At 39.8% G+C, this 22,649-nt stretch overlaps 1 protein-coding gene across 13 annotated transcripts in view; it reads right to left on the bottom strand.

The window, feature by feature from the left end:
• Positions 1 to 22,649, bottom strand: part of ncor1 (nuclear receptor corepressor 1) — a 260,519-nt gene that overhangs the window by 91,207 nt on the left and 146,663 nt on the right. For 10 of the 13 annotated variants that reach the window (XM_069911235.1, XM_069911241.1, XM_069911245.1 and 7 more), the window contains 2 exons: positions 16,662 to 16,700; positions 10,148 to 10,268 (listed from right to left, as the gene is read on the bottom strand). In XM_069911235.1, the coding sequence (XP_069767336.1) occupies positions 10,148 to 10,268; positions 16,662 to 16,700 (160 nt within the window). The remainder of the gene's footprint in view (positions 1 to 10,147; positions 10,269 to 16,661; positions 16,701 to 22,649) is intronic. The other 3 variants (XM_069911242.1, XM_069911248.1, XM_069911238.1) reach the window with 2 other exon arrangements.

Here is a 22,649-nt window from a genome sequence, read left to right as displayed (position 1 = left end):
TCAATATTTAGAAAGTTAAAATCTCCCACCATCACAACTTTCTGCTTCTTACATTGGTCTGCTATCTCTCTACAGATTTGATCCTCCAATTCTCTCTGTCTATTCTCTCAATTCTTTCCCATTCCTCAACTCCACCCACGTGGCCTCTGAAGACAAAACCTCCTGGCTGTCCTGACTTTGCACAGCGAAGACTTTCCCTGATGAGCAATGCCACTCTTCCCCCTTTCATCCTTCCCCCTCTCTCAAGTCTGAAGCAACAGAACCAGGGAACATTAAGTTGCCAGTCCTAACCCTCCAGCAACCAGTCAGAAAGTTCTCTATGGCACACCTGTAGAAATTTGCAAGTCTTTGATGACATACTAAGTCTCCTCAAACTGCTTCTGAAATAGAGCCTGCTGGCAAACTTTCTTCCTGATTGCATCGACATGGAGGCTGCACGATTGAGTTTCAAAGATGTTGACACCCAGGAATTTGTGGTTCTTTACCTTTACCACTGCTAATATCTCAATGAGAAACGCTGCAGGTATAAGAGATGGGGATCAGCGCTGCACAATCGGCATCAATTACTTAGTTTAGAGGATCAAGTGTACTAAATCCAAGTTTGCTAACGTAACAAAGCTCATTGGCAACATAGCTGAGGATGATGGAAAGAGGCTTTTAGGTACAGGGACAAGAAGAATGCAGAAGGATACTTTATGGAGAAACATTACTCATCAACTCTTATAGGACAAATAGTATTTTAAAAAATACCGTAACTTTCTAAGAGATTCAAAGGAGTCAGTATTCAGCAACCTGTCCCAGTACACAAATCAGTGCAGATTAACATTCAGGGATAGCAAGTAATCAGAAAGGCAAATGCAATGTTGACTTGTATTACAAGAGGTTCCTGGAACCAATTGAAACAAGAAACTGCTGTATCGATATTTTATGATGTTAAGAAAGCTTGATCAGATCTTTTGAACGGTGGAGTGTGTTCAAGGAGCCAAATATTCCTATTCTTAATAATTTGAGTATGAATAGAGCCATCTTCCTCCAATTATACAGGGCCTTGTTGACATCATTTCTAGAATCCTAGACACAATTATGGTCCCCCTACTGAAAAAAGAAATACTTGCCATTGTGGGAGTGCAGTGAAAGTTCATCAGAGCGATTCTTCAGGAAGATTTGTCATAAGTAGGAGAGATTACATTGACTGGGTCTACCTTCTCTTGGATTTGGAAGAAAGAAAGATAATCTCATTGAAAAATACAAAACTCATGAGGTCGGACAGGGTCGATATAGAGTTATCCTCCTGTACCTTTTTATTCAGGCACCTGTCTGCATTTTACTCACACCTTGATGAAGGACCCAAAGCCCAAACACTGGTTATATCCCTTTGTTTTCTATGGATAGTACACGTCCTGCTGCTGAGTTTCTTGAGCACATTTGTGTACTGAATACATAATTGATGTTAGGAACATAGGAAGTAGGAACAGGAGTAGGCCAAAAATGGCCCATCGAGCCTGTTCCGCCATTCAATACGATCATGGCTGATCTAATTTATCACCTAACTCCACCTACCTGCCTTCTCCCCATACCCCCTAATTCCTCATCATGTAAAAATTTATCTAACCGAATTTTAAATATGTCTACTGAAGCATCCTCAACCACTTTCCCTGGATAGAGAATTCCAAACATTCACTACTCTCTGGGAAAATCTATTTTTCCTCATCTCTGTCCTAAATCTACTCCCCCGAATCTTGAGACTTTGTCCTTTCGTTTTAGTTTTCCCTGGCAGCTCAAAAAACCTTCCTACATCTATCCTATCCATACCCTTCATAATCCTATATGTTTCTATAAGATCTCCTCTCATTCTTCTGAACTCGAGCGAATACAATCCTAGACGATTTAATCTTTCATAATAAGTCAACCCCTTCATCCCAGGGATCAACCTAGTAAACCTCCTCTGGACTGTCTCCAAAGCCAGTACATCCTTCCTCAAATATGGAGACCAGAACTGGACCCAGTCCTCCAGGTGCGGTCTCACCAGTACCTTATACAGTTGCAACATGACCTCCCTACTCCTGAATTCAATTCCTCTAGCGATGAAGGCCAACATTCCATTTGCCTTCTTAATAACCTGCTGCACCTGCAACCTAACTTTTGCAATTCATGCACAAGCCCTCCCAAGTCCCTCTGCACAACAGCATGCTGTAGTTTTTCACCCTTTAAATAATATTCAGCTCTTTTATTTTTCTTGCCAGTGGATAACCTCACACTTACTAACATTGTACTCTATCTGCCAGACCTTTGCCCACTCATCCAGCTTAACTCTATCCCTCTGCAGACTCTCCACATCCTCATTACAATTTGCTCTTCCACTCAATTTGGTGTCATCCGCAAACTTGGCTACACCACATTTTGTCCCCTCCTCCAAGTCATCAATGTAAATGATGAACAGTTGTGGGCCTAACACTGACCCCTGCGGCACCCCACTTACCACTCTCTGCCAACCTGAAAAACTCCCACTTATCACGACTCTCTGCCTCCTGTCAGACAACCAATTTTCCATCCATGCCAATAGACTTCCCCGGACTCCACTTTCCTGTAACTTACTGATGTCTTTTGTGCAGCACCTTATCCAACGCTTTCTGGAAATCCAAATAGACCACATCAACCTGTTCCCCTCTATCCACCGCACCTATTATATCCGCAAAGAATCCAAACAAGTTTGTCAAATAAGATCTTCCCTTTCTAAAACCATACTGCGTCTGCCTGATTGAACCCTTACGTTCCAAAAGTTTCACTATTTCATCTTTAATGACAGCTTCAAGCATTTTTCCAACTACAGACGTCAAGCTAATTGGCCGATAATTTCCAGTCTGGGTGCCCAAACCAGGAATTAAGAGTCTTAAAATTAGGGGCCAGCCATAGTAACAGAGATGCAAAAATGTTCTTATTCAAGCAGAGAGGAATAAATCTTTAGAAACTCTCCTTCAAAGAGGGTCATGGCTCAGTCACTGAATAATTTGTGTAAAAAACCAGCAGAAGTTGACTGAATGGAGGAGCAACCTCGGCTCTTACTCCTGCTTCTGTTTTAGAACATTGAATAGAACAGCACAGGAAAAGGCCCTTTGGCCCATTTGTCTGTGCTGAACAATATCCAAACCAAACTAAAACTCTGCTGCTTGTATCTGATATCTGTCCGCCCATCCTCTTTATATTCATGTGCCTCTCGAGAAGCCACTTAAATGCTACTATGCATCTGCTTCCACCACTACTCTTGGTGGCCTGTTCCAGACACCCTCCGCTCTCTGGGTAAACATACGTCTTCCAGTGTGTGATGCTTTTACCTCAGAGAAAAATTATTCTGAATGTCCTCCCTATTAATGTCTCATGTTATACACCTCTATCAGGTTGCCCTTTAGCCTCTGATGCTCCAGAGAAATCAACCCAAGCTTGTCCAACTTATCCCCATAACCGATCACCTCTACACCCAACAACTTCCTGGTAAACCTCTTCCTCAGCCTTTCGACACCCTTCCTGAAATTAGATGACAAGAATTGCGTACAATAGTCCATGTGTGGCCTTCTTCACTACCCAATCTGTGTGGCCATTTTCAATGATTTATGGACCTGGATTCACAGATCCCTCTGCTCATCGATGTTTTTAAAAGCTCCATGTATACAGTCCCCTTGCATTTGACCTCCCAAATTGGGACACTTCACTAATCTAGATTAAACTCCATCTGTCATTTTTCTGCCAATATCTGACACTGATCTCTATCCTGTTGTGTTCTTTGCAAGCCCTCTGGACTGTCCACGACACCACCAATTTTTCTGTTGTCTGCAAACTTACTAACCCACCCACCTCCTTTGACATCCAAGTCATTTGTATATCATGCTGACAACAGGGTCCGCAACACTGATCCCTGCACAACACCACTGGTCACACGCCTTTGTCCCCTTCACCCCCCAAAAAATTAATCCAATTGGTAAGACATGACAACACCTCACAAAGGCACATTGACTGTCCTCGATTCAACCATTGCATTCTAATGGGCGTAAATCTTATCTCCAAGTGTCCCTTCCAATAAGTTCCCTATCACTGGTGTGGTTTACAGCGGAGAATTTATTGGATTATCGTTTTATCTCCTTTTTTGTAACTTTTTGTTTATCGTACTGAGAGCCATATCAACAATATGTACAAATGTTTTTCATTAAACATCCACTGACATTTTTCCTCTTTTCTCCCCCCTACCCTCCCCTCCCCTCTTCCCACCCCCCCTAAAACTAATAAATATTAAACCTATAAAATACAAGAAAACAACATCTTCACGCAAAATAAAAGCAGAAAAGTAAGTCGTGTCGCCTACTTTTGCACATAAAATCTAATCGTTTATCTTCTTATCACTTTAGGAGATGAAGGTCCAAAGCCGGCATTTTCTGTTATATTTCATATATGGTTCCCAAATTTGTTCAAACAATGTATATTTGTCTTTTAAACTATATGTAATTTTTTCCATGAAATACACTTATTCATTTCCATGTACCTTGTCGTATTTTTAGGCTTTCTTCCATTTTCCAGGTTGCCATTATACATATATTTTGCTACTGCTACGGCTATCATAATGAATCCAATTTTAGACCGAGTTCTTTACCTCTTATATTATTTAAAAGAAAATTTTCTGGATTTTCCGGTATGTTGTTTTTTGTAATTTTCCTTAATACCTGACTTAGCTCTTCTCAAATGTGTATACCCAAATTGCGTGTATTGTTGTTCCAATTTCTTGTTTACAACGAATGCATCTATCCGACATTGTTGAGTCCCTCTCTTTTAATTTCTATGGGGTGATATATAGCCTGTGTAACCCATTATATTGTATCATACGTAGTTTTATGTTTATTGCGTTCTTCATAGTTCCAGTACATAGCTCTTCCCATGTTTTGTTCTTTATCTTTATGTTTAAGTCTTTTTCCCAGCTTTGTTTAGGTTTGTACCTTATTTCATCATTTTCTTTACATTGCAGTTTAATGTACACGTTTGCTATAAATCTTTTAATTATCATTGTATCTGTAATTACATATTCAAAGCTGCTTCCTTATGGTAGTCTCAATCTGCTTCCCAATTTGTCCTTTAAATAAGTTTTCATTGTACCACGAGTTATTCCCTATTTATCCTTCAACTGTTCAAATGTTAATAAATTATTTCCCATAAGACAATTTTCTATTCTCTTGATTCCTTTTCTCTCCCATTCGCAAAAAAATAGGTTTTGTAAAGAGCTACCCTCGATTTTTTCCTTTCCATAATAACTTCCTTATTATTTTCTTTAGTCCTACAAAGAATTTCTCTGCTAAGGGAATTGGTAATGTTTGAAATAAGTATTGTATCCGTGGGAATACATTCATTTTAATGCAGTTCACCCTCCTTGTCAACGTTAGTGGTAATTCTTTCCAATGTTCTAAGTCTTCTTGTATTTTCCTTATTAATGGCTGATAATTTAGTTTGTACAAATGGTTTAGGATATTGTCTATCGTGATACCAAAATATCGTATCGCTTGTGATTGCCATTTCAATGGAGATCCTTTTTTGAGTTCTGTATAGTCCACATTACTCATTGCCATTACTTCGCTTTTATTTGTGTTGACCTTGTACCCAGATATTTCTCCATACTCATTCAATTTTATTTTATTTTATTGATCTCTCTGGTTCTGTTATGTATACTATGATGTCGTCTGTGAATAGACTAATTTTATACGCATTCTCCTTTATTTTTATTCCTTTTATTTTATTTTCCTTTCTTATCAGCTCCGCCAATGGTTCTATTGCCAAGGTGAACAATGAGGGGGACAACGGGCATCCCTGCCGAGTTGATCTGCTCAGTGTGAACTGGCTCAGTTTGAACTTACATATCCATTTAACACTACTTTTGCCAACGGCCTGTATCTAATGCCTTAATCCAATTAATATATTCATCCGGAAGATTAAATGTCTGTAACACTTTAAATAAGTTGTTCCACTCTACCCTGTCAAAGGCTTTTTCTGCATCTAACGCAACTGCCACTGTTGGTCTTTTATTTCCTTGAACTGCATGAATTAAATTAATAAATTTACAAACATTATCTGCTGTTCGTCTTTTCTTGACAAATCCAGTTTGGTCTTGTTTTACTAATTTTGGTACACAGTTGGTCAATCTGTTTGCTAATAATTTTGCTATTATCTGATAATCAATGCGTTTAGAAAGGATATTGGTCTGTCTGATGCAGGTGGTAATGGGTCCTTCTCCGTTTTTTGGTATTACTGTGATTATTGCTGTCTTACATGATTCTGGAAAGTTTTGTGTTTCTTTCACCTGATTCCTTACTTCCAGGCGGGGTGGGATTAATAACTCTTTAAATGTTTCATAAAATTCTATTGGAAATCCATCCTCCCCTGGTGTTTTATTGTTTACTAGTTTTCCTAATATGTCCTGCACTTCCACTATTTCAAACTGTCTAATCAGTTTGCTTTGGTCCTCTCTTTGCAGTTGTGGCAATTCGATTTTAGCTAAAAACTATTTTATCGTCTTTTCCTTTGTTCTCGGTTTGGTATAGTTGCTTATAAAATTCCTTAAAGTTTTGATTGATCTCTATTGGGTTGTATGTGATTTTTTTGTCATTTTTCCTTGTCGCTAATACAGTTCTTTTAGCTTCCTCTGTTTTTAAAGTTGCCAGGCCAATATTTTATGTGTTTTTTTCTCCCAATTCATACAACCTTTGTTTTGTTTTCATTATGTTCTTCTCCACCTTGTACGTTTGTAATCTTTCATATTTCTTTTGTCCCCCAACTCCCTCTTTTTCTTTATATCCTCCCTTTTCACTAATTCCTTTTCTATAATTGCTATCTCTCTTTCCAACTGCTCTACTTCCCGGTTGTATTCCTTTTTCATCTTGGTTACATAGCTTATTGTCTGTCCTTGAATGAAGGCTTTCATTGCATCCCATAGTATAAACTTTTACGGACTCTGTGTTTATCTCAAAGTATGTTTTAATTTGGCATTCAATAAGCTCCCTAATTTCCTGTCTTTTGAGTAGCATGGGGTTTAACCTCCATCTATATGCTCTTGGTGGAATGTCCTCCAGTTCTATTGCTAAAAGCAAGGGTGAATGATCAGAAAGTAGTCTAGCTTTATACTCAGTTTTCCTGACTCTCCCTTGAATTTTGGCCGACAACAAAAACATATCTATCCTTGAATATGTCCTGTCCCTACTCGAGTAGTATGAATATTCCCTCTCTTTTGGATGTTGCCTCCTCAATTAGTTTAATTTCTTACATTGATGTAAGCATGAATTTGGCAACTTTATTCTTTTTGTTTGTTATCTTTCCAGTTTTATCCAACACTGGATCCAAATTAAGGTTGAAATTCCCCCCCCCCCCATCAGAATGTTTCCCTGCATATCTGATATCTTCAAAAAGATATCTTGCATAAACTCTTGATCTTCCTCATTAGGCACATATATATTGAGCAAATTCCAAAATTCTGAGTCTATCTGACACTTTATCATTACATCCGGACTGGGTCTGCTATTTCCTCCTTTATCTTGATTGCTATATTTTTATTAACTAGTATGGCTACATCCCTAGCTTTTGAATTGTATGATGCTCCCGCTACGTGTCCTACCCAGTCTCTCTTTAATTTGCCATCTTTCCTGTACAAATGCTATATTTATTTTTTTCCTTTTTGAGTAGTGTTAGTAGCCTCTTCCTTTTAATTTGGTGATGTATTTCATTGATGTTTATGGTCATATAGTTCAACGCAGCCATCTTATACCTTTGTTTTCATTTTTTCGCTTCCTCGGCTCCCCCATCTCCTTTCTTCCATTATTGTTTTTTAAGTTTTCCCTATTTTTCTCAATACATAAAATACCCCAAAAAATATAACACAAAGTATACTTTTACCCCAAATAACATTGAACTCCCCACATTGGGTTGTTCCTAGTTCCTTGCCGGGCAACCACAACTCCCCCTTCCATTTGGTTTGCAATAATACTCGCAAATGTCAACCGATTTCACAGTGATGGTTTCCCCCCCTCTCCAGCCCCGCCCCCAGAGAAACACTATTCATTTTCTATACATATAACAAAGCTCTCTTTTTTTCCTCCCTTTCCCTTCTCTTTTTCAACTTTAAACCTCTGTATTTACATTGTCTCTCTTTTATATTACTCCATATTTTCATACATTTTCTTCCCAATCTTTTTTTCTTGTTACTCCTCCTCATCTCATCTCCTGTCCTGCAAACGTTCTGTGAATCCTTGGGCTTCCTTTGGATCTGAGAACAGTCTATTCTGTTCCCCAGGGATGAAAACTTTCAGTACTGCTGGGTGTCACAGCATAAAGTTGTAGCCTTTCCTCCAAAAAATTGTTTTCTCCGTATTAAACTCCTTCTTCCTCTTCTTCTTTAAAAGTTCAAAACTTATGTCTGGGTAAAAAAATATTTTTTGTCCCTTATATTCCAACAGCTGTTTGTTTTCTCTTACTTTATTCTTTGCCCGCTCAAGTACGTTCTATCTTGTTGTCTATCTTAGAAATTTTATTAAAATGGATCTCGGTTTTTGGTGTGGTTGCGGCTTCAGTACTCGTGCTCTGTGTGCCATTTCTGTTTCTATTTCTTCTTGTAGGTCTGTTGCACCCAACACCTTCGGGATCCATCTTTTTATAAATTCCTTCATGTCTGTCCCTTCTTCACCTTTCACTCCCACTATTTTTATGTTATTGCACCTACTGTAGTTTTCCAACATGTCAGTTTTCTGGGATAACAAATCTTCTGTCTCCTTGATTTCTCCGTCTCTTTCTTCCAATTTTCCTCTTAATTCGTTTATTTCCATTTCTACAGCTGTTTCTCGTTCTTTCACATTTTCTACTCTTTTCCCTATTTCTGCCATGGCCATCTCCACACTTTGCATTTTTTCTTCTGCTTTTTCCATTTTCCTTGTATTAAATTCAAGTGTTAACATTTCTTTTAATGACCTCATGATCTTCAAAGTAGTCTTTATCTATAGTCCATCTATTTCCTTTACCTTCTTTTCTCCTGTGTAGACCTTGGTCTTCTTCCTTTTCTTTTTCTGTGTATGTGTCTTCTTTCTCTCCTCTGTCTCTTCTTTCCTCACTGGTGTTTTCTCTTCAGCTCTTTCTGGTGAGCCACTCCTGTCTTGTTGTGAGGCCTCCAGTTGCAGGGCCTCTCTTTGCTGGGTCCCCTGCCACAGAACAGCCTGTTGCTGGTTGCCCTGTCACCGATTACCCACTTCCTCCTCCTCATATTGTTGCTCGCCCCTCTCCTGTTCTTCCCGACTCTGGGCGTCCCCCAGCTGGGAGCCCCGTTGCTGTCCACCCCTCAGCTGGGCGCCCCATTGCTGTCCATACCTCAGCTGGGCGCCCCATTGCTGTCCACCCCTCAGATGGGCGCCCTGTTGCTGTCCACCCCTCAGCTGGGCCCCCCCGTTGCTGTCCATCCCTCAGCTGGGCGCCCCGTTGCTGTCCATTCCTCAGCTGGGCCCCTCTCCCGTCGGTGTCTTCTTTTGTACGCGCAGTTGCACGTCTTCGTCTGGCTCAGAGAGCCATTTTTGTAGTCCATCGGCTGGGAGGTCACCCCTCCTCCGGGCACCTACCAGTTTCGGGGGTCGGACGATCCTCTTCATGGTGGCTCCATGCTCTTGTGTGCAGGTAAGGCCGTCTTCCTTCTTTTCCGGGGATTTTCTTTCTTCTCCTTTCTCTGTCATTCTGGCTTTCTCTCTCTTTTCAGCACCATCTACTGGCTCTTCCTTGTTACTTTATCCTCTTTTTCTTGTGTTTTGTGTTTGTTTAGCTGTTTTTTTCAGACTTTTTTTTTCTTTTCTCTGGAGAGGACTGGTTCGACTCGACCAGCCATTCGACCATCACATGACCCCTCCCATTTTATCTCTTCTTGAACAAATGTACAACATTGGTCACTCTCGAGCCCTCTGTTACATTCTGGTTTTTACTCAGCTTTCCCTTGAATACTCTTTACCTCAACCTTCCTGGAAGTTATTATTTCTAGGTGAAGACCATTTTCAAAATAGGTTACTATTTCACAGGAATCCCGTGCATCTTTCACAAGCAACCCTCACCTTTGAGAAACAGTACTTGAAATAATTATGGAAGTGTAGCTCACCAGCTTTCACAGGTTCCTGTTGCCTTGGCAGCCCCAGGGAGATTGAACCCACTGCATTTTTCACAGCTTCTTGATTGTAAGATACTTGGCTATGAGGGGGTAGATAAACACCAGGAGTGACCTGAAATCAAAAATGAAATACTCTTTTCAAAAATCCATATTTATTTTATTTCTTATTTATTAAAAGTATTCAGTTTTATGTCAGATAATAGTTCAAAGGTTCCTTTTATTGTCATGTAATAATACATTTTAATATACATGAAGTAATTGTCATAAGGCAAAGAGATGCTATAAGCATTGCCCAGTATCCCAAACGAGCAGAAAGGGAAACAAAATAGAGTCCCTTCAGAGTCACTGAGTGCCTGCGGATTCGCCTCCAGTGCTCCCACAGCCTCTCCAGTTCAAACCTTCGGCAAAACTCAACTCCAGATCCAAACCTCCTATAAGTCCTTTGGGAGTCTTTCTTGTCCTCAGTGCCCTCTCAAATCTAGTTCTGATACCTGGTTCCCACGAGTCAGTCTCCAGCAACCAGTGTGAGTTTTTATCGAGTGCCAGTACCAACAACCCACAGCCTGTATGAGTCCTTCAGGATCATCTCCAATGCTTCCCCTTCTCAGCGGGGGGGGGGGTTATCCCTGTTTCTGGTGCCCTGAATTGGTCCGTTGCTCCTACAGAATCTGCAACCCCTTGCAATGTGCTACCTAGCAATAGTGTTGCCATCTTGAGCAAGGACCCCATGGTTGCAAGATTTTTAAAAAACCCACCGTTAGCTCCTTCAATAGTTCGTTAAAAGTCTGTATGGAGGGCCGGCATTCAGACCTGGCGGGAGGACACTGCAAAGCAGCACAGTGTCTTGAGACTAGAGCTACAATGCAACTTTTCACAAGATAGCTAATATATTTTCAAAATTATCTTTTCAAATTCACGACAGTGAATTTAGTGAGAAGCAACATGATTTGATGTTTCAAATTCTGAACATTAATGGTGCACTGGCTTTACCAAAGTTTCAAACCTTTTTTGTCGAGAGAGCTCAGTCTGTAAAAATACAAACAAAGCTGTCAAACTGCATTAATTTAGCCATCACATTACTATTCTGAAGCATTATTGCAGGATGACGGTGGCATGCATATGGTTCATCTCCAGATTCCTCATCTTTGCAAACCTCAAAAAGGAATGATTACTTTCATATCTAACAGTCAATGGGAATTGGAGGAGGAGACGTGCAGAGAATAATAGGATAATATTACTGGGAGATTTTGGCTTCCCTAATATTGACTGGGCACCATAATGTGAAGGGCTTGGACTGGGTGCAGTTTGTGAAATGTGTCCAATATAATGAGGTTCCTACCGGAGGGGGTGCAACACTGAACTTCCTCTTGAACACTACCTCAAGTCACATTTTTTTGCACCAGGATTACTGTGAATATTTATTATATATCTTACGTATTTATTGTCTCTTAATATGTTAAGTTTACAATCATAGCATTTATGTACAAATAGCTATCCGGCTGCAGCACACAAGGATCTTTATGCATATGTACACTGTGTTATGATAAACTCCTCATCACCGTCTTTGGTAACAAGACAAGGCAAGCGACTAAAGAGACAGCAGTGATGCACTTTGGGTCCAGTGACCATAATTTTATTAGTTTTATAAAATAATTATGGAGAAAGATGGGACTGGTCCGAAATTAATATCCTAAATTGAGGCAAGGTCGATTGTGTAGTAATTAGGCAGGAACTTGCAGAAGTTCCTGTGAGAGAATGTTTACAAATAGTGGGAGGCTTTTAAAACGCAAGACAGCAAGAGCTCAGTCACTGCGTGGTCCTGTTTAGTTGAAGGGAAAGGCCGGAGAGTTAAGGAAATCTGATTGATGATGGTACTGAGGCTGAGTTGAAAAGAGGAAGCATAGTTTGATGTAAGCAGTCTGCATCAGACAAATCTTTTAGCAAGTACTGAAAGTAAATTGAATGGGAAAAACAGGAGGGCAAAATGAGGACATGAAATGGAGCTGGTAGAAAGGATAATAGAAAATACCAAGATTTTAACAGATATATTTGTTTGTATTAGCTATATATTAGCTAGAGTTTGTCAAATGTGTACAAGATAGTTTTCTTAATCAATACGTAGAGGAACCGACTCGGGATGGTGTAATACTGGATCTCCTGTTAGGGAACGAGATAGGTCAGGTGTCTGAAGTTAATGATGGAGAACAAATAGTGATCACAACTCTATTAGTTTTAGGGTAGTTTTAGGGAAGAGCAAAGAAGGGCCTAAAGTTGAGGTTCTGGATTGGAGAAAAGCAAATTTCGAAGGAATAAGAATGGATTTGGGGAGTATTGAGTGGGACATGATTTTTTCAGGAAAGGATGTAAATGAAAAATGGAGAATATTCAAAGAAGAAATTTTGAGAGTACAGAGTAGATATGTCCCAGTGAGGATCAAAGGAAAGGCTGGAAGTCATAGGGAACCTTGGTTTTCGGGGAGTATTAGAAATTTGGTTAGGAGAAAGAGGGAGGTGTACAAGAGGTATAAAGAGCAGGGAGCTGAGAGATTGAAAGAGGACTACAAGGAGTGTAGAAAAAAATCTTAAGAAAGAAATTAGAAAGGCCAAAAAGAGCCACGAAGAGGCTTTGGCAGGCAGAGTAAGAATAAATCGAAAAGTTTTCTATAGGTACATTAAAAGTAAAAGATTAGTGAGGGATAAAATTGGACCCCTTGTACATAGGGAGGGTAGGATGTGTGAGAAGTCAGAGGAGATGGGGGAAATTGAAGTAAAGAAAAATAGTGGGGAAGTCATGAATCATATAAGGATAACCGAGGAGGTAATGATGGCAATGTTAAAAAAGATAAAGGTGGACAGATCTCCAGATCCGGACAATGTATTCCCAAGGACACTCAGGGAGACTAGTGTAGATAGTGGGGCCATTAACAGAGATATTTAGGATGTCACTGGTCACGGGGGTAGAGCCAGAGGATTGGAGGGTGGCTCATGTTGTTCCGCTGTTTAAGAAAGGGTCCAAATGTAAGCCTGGAAATTATAGACCTGTGAGTCTGACATCTGTGGTGGATAAGTTGATGGAAAGTGTTCTGAGGGATGGCATTTACAAATATTTGGAAGAACAGGGATTGATAGGTAGTAGTCAGCATGGTTTTGTCAGGGGTAGATCATGCTTAACAAACCATATAGAGTTTTTCGAGGGGGTTACAAAAAAGATTGATGAAGTGAAGACTGTGCATGTTGTCTATTTAGACTTTAGTAAAGCTTTTGACAAAGTTCCCCACAGGAGGTTAGGAAAAATGGTGGAGGCATTAGGTATAAATAAGGAGGTAGTGAAATGGATTCAGCTATGGTTGGATGGGAGGTGTCAGAGCGTACTGGTAGAAAATTGTTTGTCAAATTGGAGGCCAGTGTCTAGTGGAGTTCCTCAGGGATCGGTCCTGGGTCCACTATTGTTTGTTATATATATTAACAATCTGGAAGTAGGGGTGGAGAATTGGATAAGTAAGTTTGCAGATGATACAAAGATTGGTGGAATTGTGGACAGTGAGGAAGATTACCGTAGCTTAAAAAGGGATATAGGAAAGCTAGAGGAGTGGGCTGAGAAATGGCTGATGGAATTTAATACGGATAAGTGTGAAGTGTTGCATTTTGGAAAGGCAAATCTAAATAGGTCATATATATTGAATGGTAGACAATTGAGGAGTGCAGAGCAACAAAGGGATTTAGGAGTTGTGGTAAATAGTACCCTCAAGGCTAATACTCAGGTAGATAGAGTGGTGAAGAAGGCATTTGGAATGTTGACCTTCATAAATCGGAGTATTGAATTCAAGAGTTGGGATGTTATGATGAAATTGTGCAAGGCATTGGTGAGGCCAAATTTGGAGTACTGTGTACAGTTTTGTCACCGAATTATAGGAAGGATATAAACAAAATAGAGAGAAGGTTCACGAGAATGTTGACAGGATGTCAGGGTTTGAGTTAAAGAGAAAGGTTGAGCAGCCTGGGGCTTTTTTCTCTGGAGCATAGAAGACTGAGGGGGGATTTGATGGAGGTGTTCAAGGTTTTAAAAGGGACAGAGAGAGTCAACGTGGATAGGCTTTTTCAATTAAAAGTGGGGGATATTCAAACCAGAGGCCATGGTTTGAGATTGCAAGGGGAAAATTATAAAGGGAACATGAGGGGAAATTTCTTCACACAAAGGGTGATTGGGATGTGGAATAAGCTTTCGGCAGAGGTGGTTGAAGCAAGGACGTTATTTACATTTAAGGAAAGACTGGATAATTACATGGAGGGGAGAGGATTGGAGGGGTATGGACCAGGTGCTGGTCAGTGGGACTTGGAGGATGGGGATTTGTTCCGACATGGACTAGTAGGGCCAAACTGGCCTGTTCTGTGCTGTATATGATGATATTAAGAGAATGATTTGGGAGTGATTTGGTCCCATGAAAGATCAACATAACTGTCTTTATGTGGAGCCATGGAGAAGACCATGGAAGCCAAGGAAATTATGCAAACAAGTGGTTATATCCTGGACATTATGCAGTGCACTAGACAAATACAGTGGCCTGATGAAATGCATCCTTGGATCTTGTGGGAAGCTAGAAAAGAAACATTGGAGACCCTTACAGCGATAAGGACATAATCTTTGGCCTTGGGCCAAGTGCCAGAAAATTGGAAGGTGGTTCACGTTGTGCTGTTAGGTAAAAAGTGACCAGTGATGGAACTGCAGTGCAGTGAGCTTGACATCAGTGTCAGAAGGTTGCCGGAGAGGATTCAGAGAGACAGCATTTGGAATGTCAGGAAATTATTGAAGGTAGTCAACATGGACTTCCACATAGCAGATTGTGTCTCACAAATTTTATAATGTTTTGAATATGTGACCAAGAGGATTGACGAGGCCATAGAGGTGGATGTTGGATACGTGGACTTTAGCAAGGCCTTTTACCTGCCTGGCAGGTGAGCCTGGAAGGTTAAGTCACATAGGACCCAAGGTGAGCTGGCCTTGTTTCTTCAAAATTAGCTTAGTGGAAGAAGTCATAAGGAAGTAGCAAAGGGATGTTTTTATGATTGGAGGCTTTTAACCAGTCGAATGTCAAAGTGGTCGATGCCAGGTCCTGGAGAATGTTGTGGAGTGGAAAGACCCAGGGGTATAGGTGCACAGTTCACTGGAAGGGCAATTTAGATGGTCAGGGTTGTGAAGATGATGTTGGGAGCTCATGTTACAGCTGTACAAGCTATTGGTGAGAAAACATTTCAAGCACTGTCCGCAGTTTGGTTGTCCAGCTAATGGGAAAGATATCAATTAAGTTGGAAGGATGCACAGGAGATTCAATAGACAACGGACAATAGGAGCAGGAGTAGGCCCTTCGGCCTGTCGAGCCTTCAGTGACCGCCATTTCACAGATCATGGCTGATCACTACCATCAGTACCCCTTTCCAGCCTTATCCCCATAACCCTTAACTCCTTAACACTCGGATGTTGTTGGGACTAGAAGTCCTGAGCTATGGGGAAAGGTTAAATAGACTAGGTCTTTACTCCCCAGAGCATAGGAAGCTGTGTTGAGATTTATAAAATCATAGGTGGCATGCTTCTCTGTATGTCCTACAGTCCTCCGCTCTACCAGCTGAGCTATCGAAGGGATTGGTGGCATGCTTCTCAGTGTAGATAATTTAAAATTTTTAATTTCAATTTAAAATTCATTTTTAAAAATTTAAATTAAAAAAAATAACTCGACCTATACAGCACGATAACAGGCCATTTCGGCCCATGCCAGCCAATTAACTTCCACCCCCCAGTATGTTTCAAATGGTGGGAATAAACCAGACCCCCCCCCCCAGGGAAAACCCACCCAGACATGGGGAGAATGTAGAAACCATACAGACAGCACAGGATTCAAACTCCGGTCCCAATTGCTGGTGCTGGAACGGTGTTTTGCTAAACCACTTCACCAACTGTGCCACTTCATTTTGTGAAGGGAGGGATTTAAGAGCGTCCAGAGGGGTTTTTTCCTTTCCTCAGAGGGTGATCGATATCTGGAATGAACTGCCAGAAGAAACAGCAAATGTGGGTACAATATGGATATTCAAAGATTCTTGGTCACATTTATGGGTTGGGAATCCTTCGAAGGATACGAACCAGATGCAGGCAAATGGGATAAGATGCTAACTTGGTTGGCGTGCAAGGATGGGGCTGACAGCGTCTTCTGTGTGATCTGACTCTGATTCTCGACTTTTCACTCTTACATCACATCCTGATCAGAACTCTCTTAATACACTCGTAATTCTGGCATGGTCCTGAATACATTATTGAAATGAGTCAGCTTCAACAATTAGTATTATGTTGGGACTGACTAACTTTTCTGTCTATTTATTACTCTTCAAAGCAGCCGCAACACGTTCTCCATACAGCATTTCTTTAGTGGCTGTTCCGCCACATCCTCACTAACATTTAACAAATGCAAACAACAACGTGTATCGACAGTAAAAGGAAATAGTTGAAATGTCCATACCTGCAATCGACTCTGGCAGACTGCTGCATCCATGTACTGCTGTAACGAGTTTAAAGACATTCACACATGGCTACACTCATTACCCAATCAATGACGCCATTTACTTCATGATATTTTCTTTATGATACTAAATGATTGTCAATTGAATATGTATGAAGTTCAGTGGCTACAAAAAGTGAAATTTAGGGCACAAATTCTCTACACAATTCGGGGTCTCCCTCAGTAATGGTGCTTGACAGGATTCCCAATAGTATCAATCCCATTTTCCCTACCTGCATTCAACTATGACTGTCCTAGCACAACTATAGAGCTCCCTTGTTTTCATCTTCCATATTATATTACCAGATGCCATCAATTCCAGCATCTCCAAACGGATGCAAACACAGACGGTGCTGGAAAAACTCAGGGACCTTCAGCAGATAGAGAAACAATCAGCGTTTCCGGTCTGTGAACCTTCCAATAAGGTGAAAGAAACAGGAAGAAACCCTGCCAGAGCAGAGAACTTCAAGCTTGGTATTCTGAGAAGAGAAAAGGCAGTGAATTCTATGGCAAATGAAAGGAAAACTCGAACGTTGACTGTTTTTTTGTTTTATAGATGCTGTCTGAGTTGCTGAGTTGTTCCAGCATTTTCTGTTTTTGTTTCAGATTTCTGCAGTTTATTTGATCTTCATTGTGGATACCACCAAGCACCTATTCTCTTTCAGCATTCTGCTCACCCCAGGATGTTTTCATTCATTTACAGCCCCTTCTCACAATAGCAGGTATCACAACTGTCCTCAGTGTTCTTCACCCCACTACCCTGGACTTCAAATACTCTTTACATGTGAAGCAGCAATTTATTCTTTTTTTTTGATTCAGCAGGATCCATTTGCTGCTAATCAGGTTGCCTGCCTGCCAATACTGGAGAAACTAAATGCATTTGCTGATGAGTGGAACTAATTCGGAAATATTATTCTATGCTCCCAGGTGCCTTTTTCTTCCAATCCCCCCCCCCACCCGCCCACCCCACCTCTTTCTCTCTCACCTCAACTTTATATACAATTTCAAAAGTAGTATCTCATAATCCCATTTGGCATTGGACAGCTATCCGCACCACAATGAATTCTGCAATTTCACACAACCTCCTCTCCTACCTCTTAGTACATGAAAATTGATTTACCTTCAACTTTCCCAACTCTGAGGAAAGCTTACCTTCACTGCCTGACCCATTTCCAGCAGCCAGCTACCTTACTTCAGTAATTCAAGAGACTGACCTGACAGAAGGATAACTAACAATAGTTTAGTTCATGAATGGCAATGCCCCTTGCATCATTCCTCCCATGCAGAGATGCTTCCAAGGTCTTGACGCCACACTGGCTTGGCCAACAACAACTAAATTTAGGCTCGAATTATTAGCCCAATCCGATTGAATAACTCCAACAATTCTTGTATTGAAGTAACACGAGAGAAATTAACCTTGTACTAACAGGGAAGCATCTGCTATAATTCAACTGTCAGTAGAGGACAGTTTCCATCTCATCTCTCACTTACAATATTTATTTTTTGCTCTCTAACTTTTATTTCTCTTACTCCTTCCTAATGATTTCTCCCTCTACCTGTCTTTTTCTGTCCTCTGTCATCTCTGGGCCCTTTCCCCAATACTTAATCAAACTTCTACAAGCTAACAGTGGAAACTATATTGATTGGTTGCATCACAGCCGGATTTGGAAATCTGAAGGTCAGGAACATGGAAGGCAGCAGAAGGTAGCAAACAAAGCCAGATCCATCATACCTCCCATTCATTGAATACATTGATGTGAGATGCTGCTTCAAGAAGGCAGCCAATGTTATAAAGGACTCCCAAGACCCTGGCCACAACCAACCTCTTCTCACTGCTAACTTTGGGCTGAACATCAAGTACAAAAGCAGGGTCAAGGACAATTTGTTTCCAAGAGCTATCAGGCACTTGAACCTGCCCTTGTTACACCAATCAGAGACTGCTTTGACACCATAAAAGAATTGTCTGCATGAGTAAAAAGTCACCTTCTCTCTTGCATTAGGATAAATGAATATTTATAATCTAACTTTTGTATTTATTTCCTCTTTTTAATTCAAATTATGTATATGACTTGTAATTTTACTGCAGCACCTGTTCAGCTGCAACAAGAGTTTTGGGGCATATGTAAATTGATACAGGACTGGATTGGTTGATGCAGGTACCGTGCTTAGATATTTTAGAAGGAATAGGATGAAAGCTAAAAGTTGGGAGTGGGGGGGAGGGCACGGGAGGCAGGCGCAGAGGTAGGGGAAGTAGCATTACTGGTCAGGGATAACATAACAGCTGAATAAATGGAGGAAATTGTGGAAGAAGTGTCCAGTGAGTCGGTATGGGTGGAAGTCAGAAAGAGGAAGGAGCAAAGAAAATTACATTGCTGCACAGGCTAGATTTCTTGCTGCCTTCTTAACTGAAGATAACCCCCCGTCTTGGGTTCAAATGGGAAGCAAAGGACTTTATCTATAAATGAAGTTTCATATCACAAAAGATGGAAAACCCCATTCTAATACCTATGATTAGAACGTGGCAAGAAATAAATAATTGTATTGCAAAAAAGTCGGGATATCAATAAAAGCCCCGTTGTGTAAAAATGTGTTATTGCCTATCAACACGGGCAATAGAATATTAAATTTGTGGTATGACCAAGGTACAAGATCTATTAAAGGCTGCTACACGGAAGGAACTCGTGTCCTTTGAACAATTAAAACACAAATACGGAGTGGCCAATGGGATCACTTTCTGTTTTCTCCAGCTAATATCGTTCCTCAGAGAAAGATGGGGACCAATGATGAACCCACCTAAAATTATTGAAACTGAACAAACGGTCTAGATGGGGAATTTATAACAAAAATGTACTCTGCTCCCCAGAGCGAAAATGCAAAACCAGGGTTGCAGAGGTCAAGGGAAAGACAGAAGTCGGACTTGGGGTGATGATTTCAGAAAGAAGCTGATCAGATTGGCGTAAGGAAAGCACAACATCAATTATAAATACAAGATATGGACTGGTTCAGTATAATTTTTTTAACACCAATTAGATCTTACCCCACAAAAGTTACACAGATCAAAAGCCAAAATTTCAGAGATGTGTTTCAGATGTGAGAGTGAGGCAGGAATTTTTCTACCTGCCACCTGATTGTGCACGAAATCGCACAAAAGTTAACCAGGATAAGAGGAGCGGCCTTGACGGGCGACCTGGAGCTATATTTATAGGGTGATTTCATGGAAATAAGTGACAACTTGACCAAATATCAAATCTCATTTATCGGGGGGGCGTGGCAAGATGGCTTAAGGATCAGACATGCCTTCCAGTCCTCTCCTGACTCTATCTTATTGTTTTGTCTAGAAATGCCCATTAAAATTCTTTAAAAGTTTAGATAATTTCAGTGCTGTTAATTTAACTTATGATGGTACAATTGGTGGAAAAGAGCAAAAAAAAAACGACAACAGATCATCAAAAAACTACATTTTCCAAAATTTCAAGTTTTGGAGCCTCCTTACTGGAAAGACACCGGGACTCAGTGTGAAATGGATCCCAGGAGAGAGGTACAGTGTTCGGATGTAGAGCTCTATGTTACATCGGTAGAGCCCCCTAAAGAGGGCTCCAAACAGCCTTTAGAACAAAGAGTGACTCAAAGGCATTTGTCAGCTGTAGAGGTGGCGCTGCAAACTGCATCTCTTGAGATACAAGAACCTATACAACTTGATGTACTGGGAGAATTTAATACATTATGGACTGGGGAAAACCCCGGCCAGCGTCCTCCAGTCATTGCTGGAGAGGCTGTGGCTGGGGTTTCCACACGCAGTCATACTACAAGGAAGGCAACCAGAATGAAGGAAGGAATAGAAGATCCTTTGGAGAAGAAGCAGGAATCTGTTGAGCCAAAATCTCTTCCAATTGAAAAGATTTTTGTGAATATTGAATCTAAATTATCTTATACAATGCAGGTATTATTCAAGATTATGACTGAACTTGGTACTACGTTTAATACTTTAGTGAAAATACATTCTCAACAGATGGCTGAGTTTGGAGCTTTTAAGCTTGAAGTGAGAGATGAATTTAATTCGTGTAAAGAAGATATAGATGAAATACGGGATCAAGTTTCTGATGTGACCAAAATGATCAAAGACTTACAAACTCAAAATAAAAATTTGGTGAAAAAGATTGATTATTTGGAAAACCAATCCAGACGGAACAATATAAAGATTATTGGTTTGCCGAAATGTATGGAGAGACCTGACCCAAGAAAATTTTTTACTGAATGGATTCCGCAGGTGTTGGGTCAAGAACATTTCCCGGAAGGTATAATACTGGAACGTGCTCACAGAGCCTTGCATAGAAGACCTATTTCAGGTCAAAGTCCAAGACCTGTTTTGGTTCGTTGCTTGAATTATTACAAAAGAGAAATAATTTTACAAGTGGCTATTAGAAATGCACAACAGAGAAAATCACCCTTGATGATTCAAAATAATCGAGTTTTCCTCTATGCGGATTTGAGTCAAGAAGTTATGTTCCAACGACGGGAATTCAATCCTGCTAAAGAGTTGTTGTGGAAGAAAGGTTATAAGGCAACCTTTAGATATCCAGCTGTTTTGAAGGTTTTTCAAGATGGTTACCAACCAAAGTTCTTTGATTCTCCAAAGGAAGCTATAGCATTTGCTCAAGAGGTGCCAATTACTCAGTTTCAACAGAGACATAGTCCGTCGCGATCTCTAAGGAGACAAGCGATGGAAGAAAAGAGCCGTGCTCCAAGAAGGAATGGTTGTAATGGTGACTCGGCAGTTGGAGCTGATTAAAAGAAGAGTTGTCCTTTTTTTTTTCCCTAATGTTTTTTTTTAATAAAAAGGGATATTAAATAATGATGATGTTAGTTTAAGATGAAGTGAGAGTTGGGGGAGAGAACTGGATAGGCACTATTTCCTGAAAGTCATCTGCTACGTGTGAGTTATCTCACACCCATTTTTTTTGGGAGTTACCGCATTGCGCGGTTTAGACGGGAGGGGGTATTTTTAACCTCCTACCCATTTTTTTTTCCTTTTTTTGTATTATTAGATTAAAGAGTGAAGGGGTTTTTTTTTTGTTTAAATATATAAAAAAAACATAAGAAAGTATTTGATTGTTTAAAAAACTAAAAATTGATGTGGTTTTTTTTGTAAAGTTTATTCAGTAGATAAGGAATATCTGAAATTTAAATGTGAATGGGATGGATAAGTTTTTTTTTTATATATTTTTTCTTTAACTTTAAGGTGAAAGGAGTGGTAATTCTGGTGTATATTATTTTGCTATTTTAGTTATAGAACGAAGGGAATAATGGTGAAAGTTATAAATTGAATTGTACAATTTTTAATGAGGCTTGAATTTTGTTTGTGGTTTATGCTCCATTTGTTGAAGATATAGATTTCGTTGTAGATGTGTTTTTATTATTCGGATATCTGAATTTTAACGTAATGATTGGGGATATTTAAATGTGGTATTGGAGCTTTTATTGGATAACTATTTAAGAGTAAAAAAGAAAAATGGTGGAAGAGTACTAAAATTGAATTGTACAATGCTTAATGAGGTTTGAATTTTGTTTTAAGATGGTGGTTTATGTGACTAATATGATGATAGATGTGAAGTTAGTTGATATTTGGTGAAGGTTTATCTCTATAGAGAAAATTTTTTTTTCATCTTTTTTTTCATGCTACAATTTTTTTTAAGAATTGATTATTGTTTAAGAATTTTTGATAGATAATGTTACTAACTTTACTAATTTTTTATATTAAGTTTGAGTTAAATATATGTTTCATCTTAACTCCGTTTGTTAAATATATGCATTTAAGTTTGATTTAAATGTTTTTTAAGTCTGATATTTTAGTATTAATTACTTTTCTTTTTGTTAGTATTTTAATCGGTTATGTTTTTGTTTTTTTTTGTAAGTGGGTTTTTTTTCTCACATATATTATTAACTTTATTA

Source organism: Narcine bancroftii, chromosome 14 (assembly GCF_036971445.1).
Source record: "Narcine bancroftii isolate sNarBan1 chromosome 14, sNarBan1.hap1, whole genome shotgun sequence".
Lineage (NCBI taxonomy): Eukaryota > Metazoa > Chordata > Chondrichthyes > Torpediniformes > Narcinidae > Narcine > Narcine bancroftii.
Note: the sequence above shows the minus strand (reverse complement) of the source record. Positions and strands in the feature narration are given on the sequence as shown.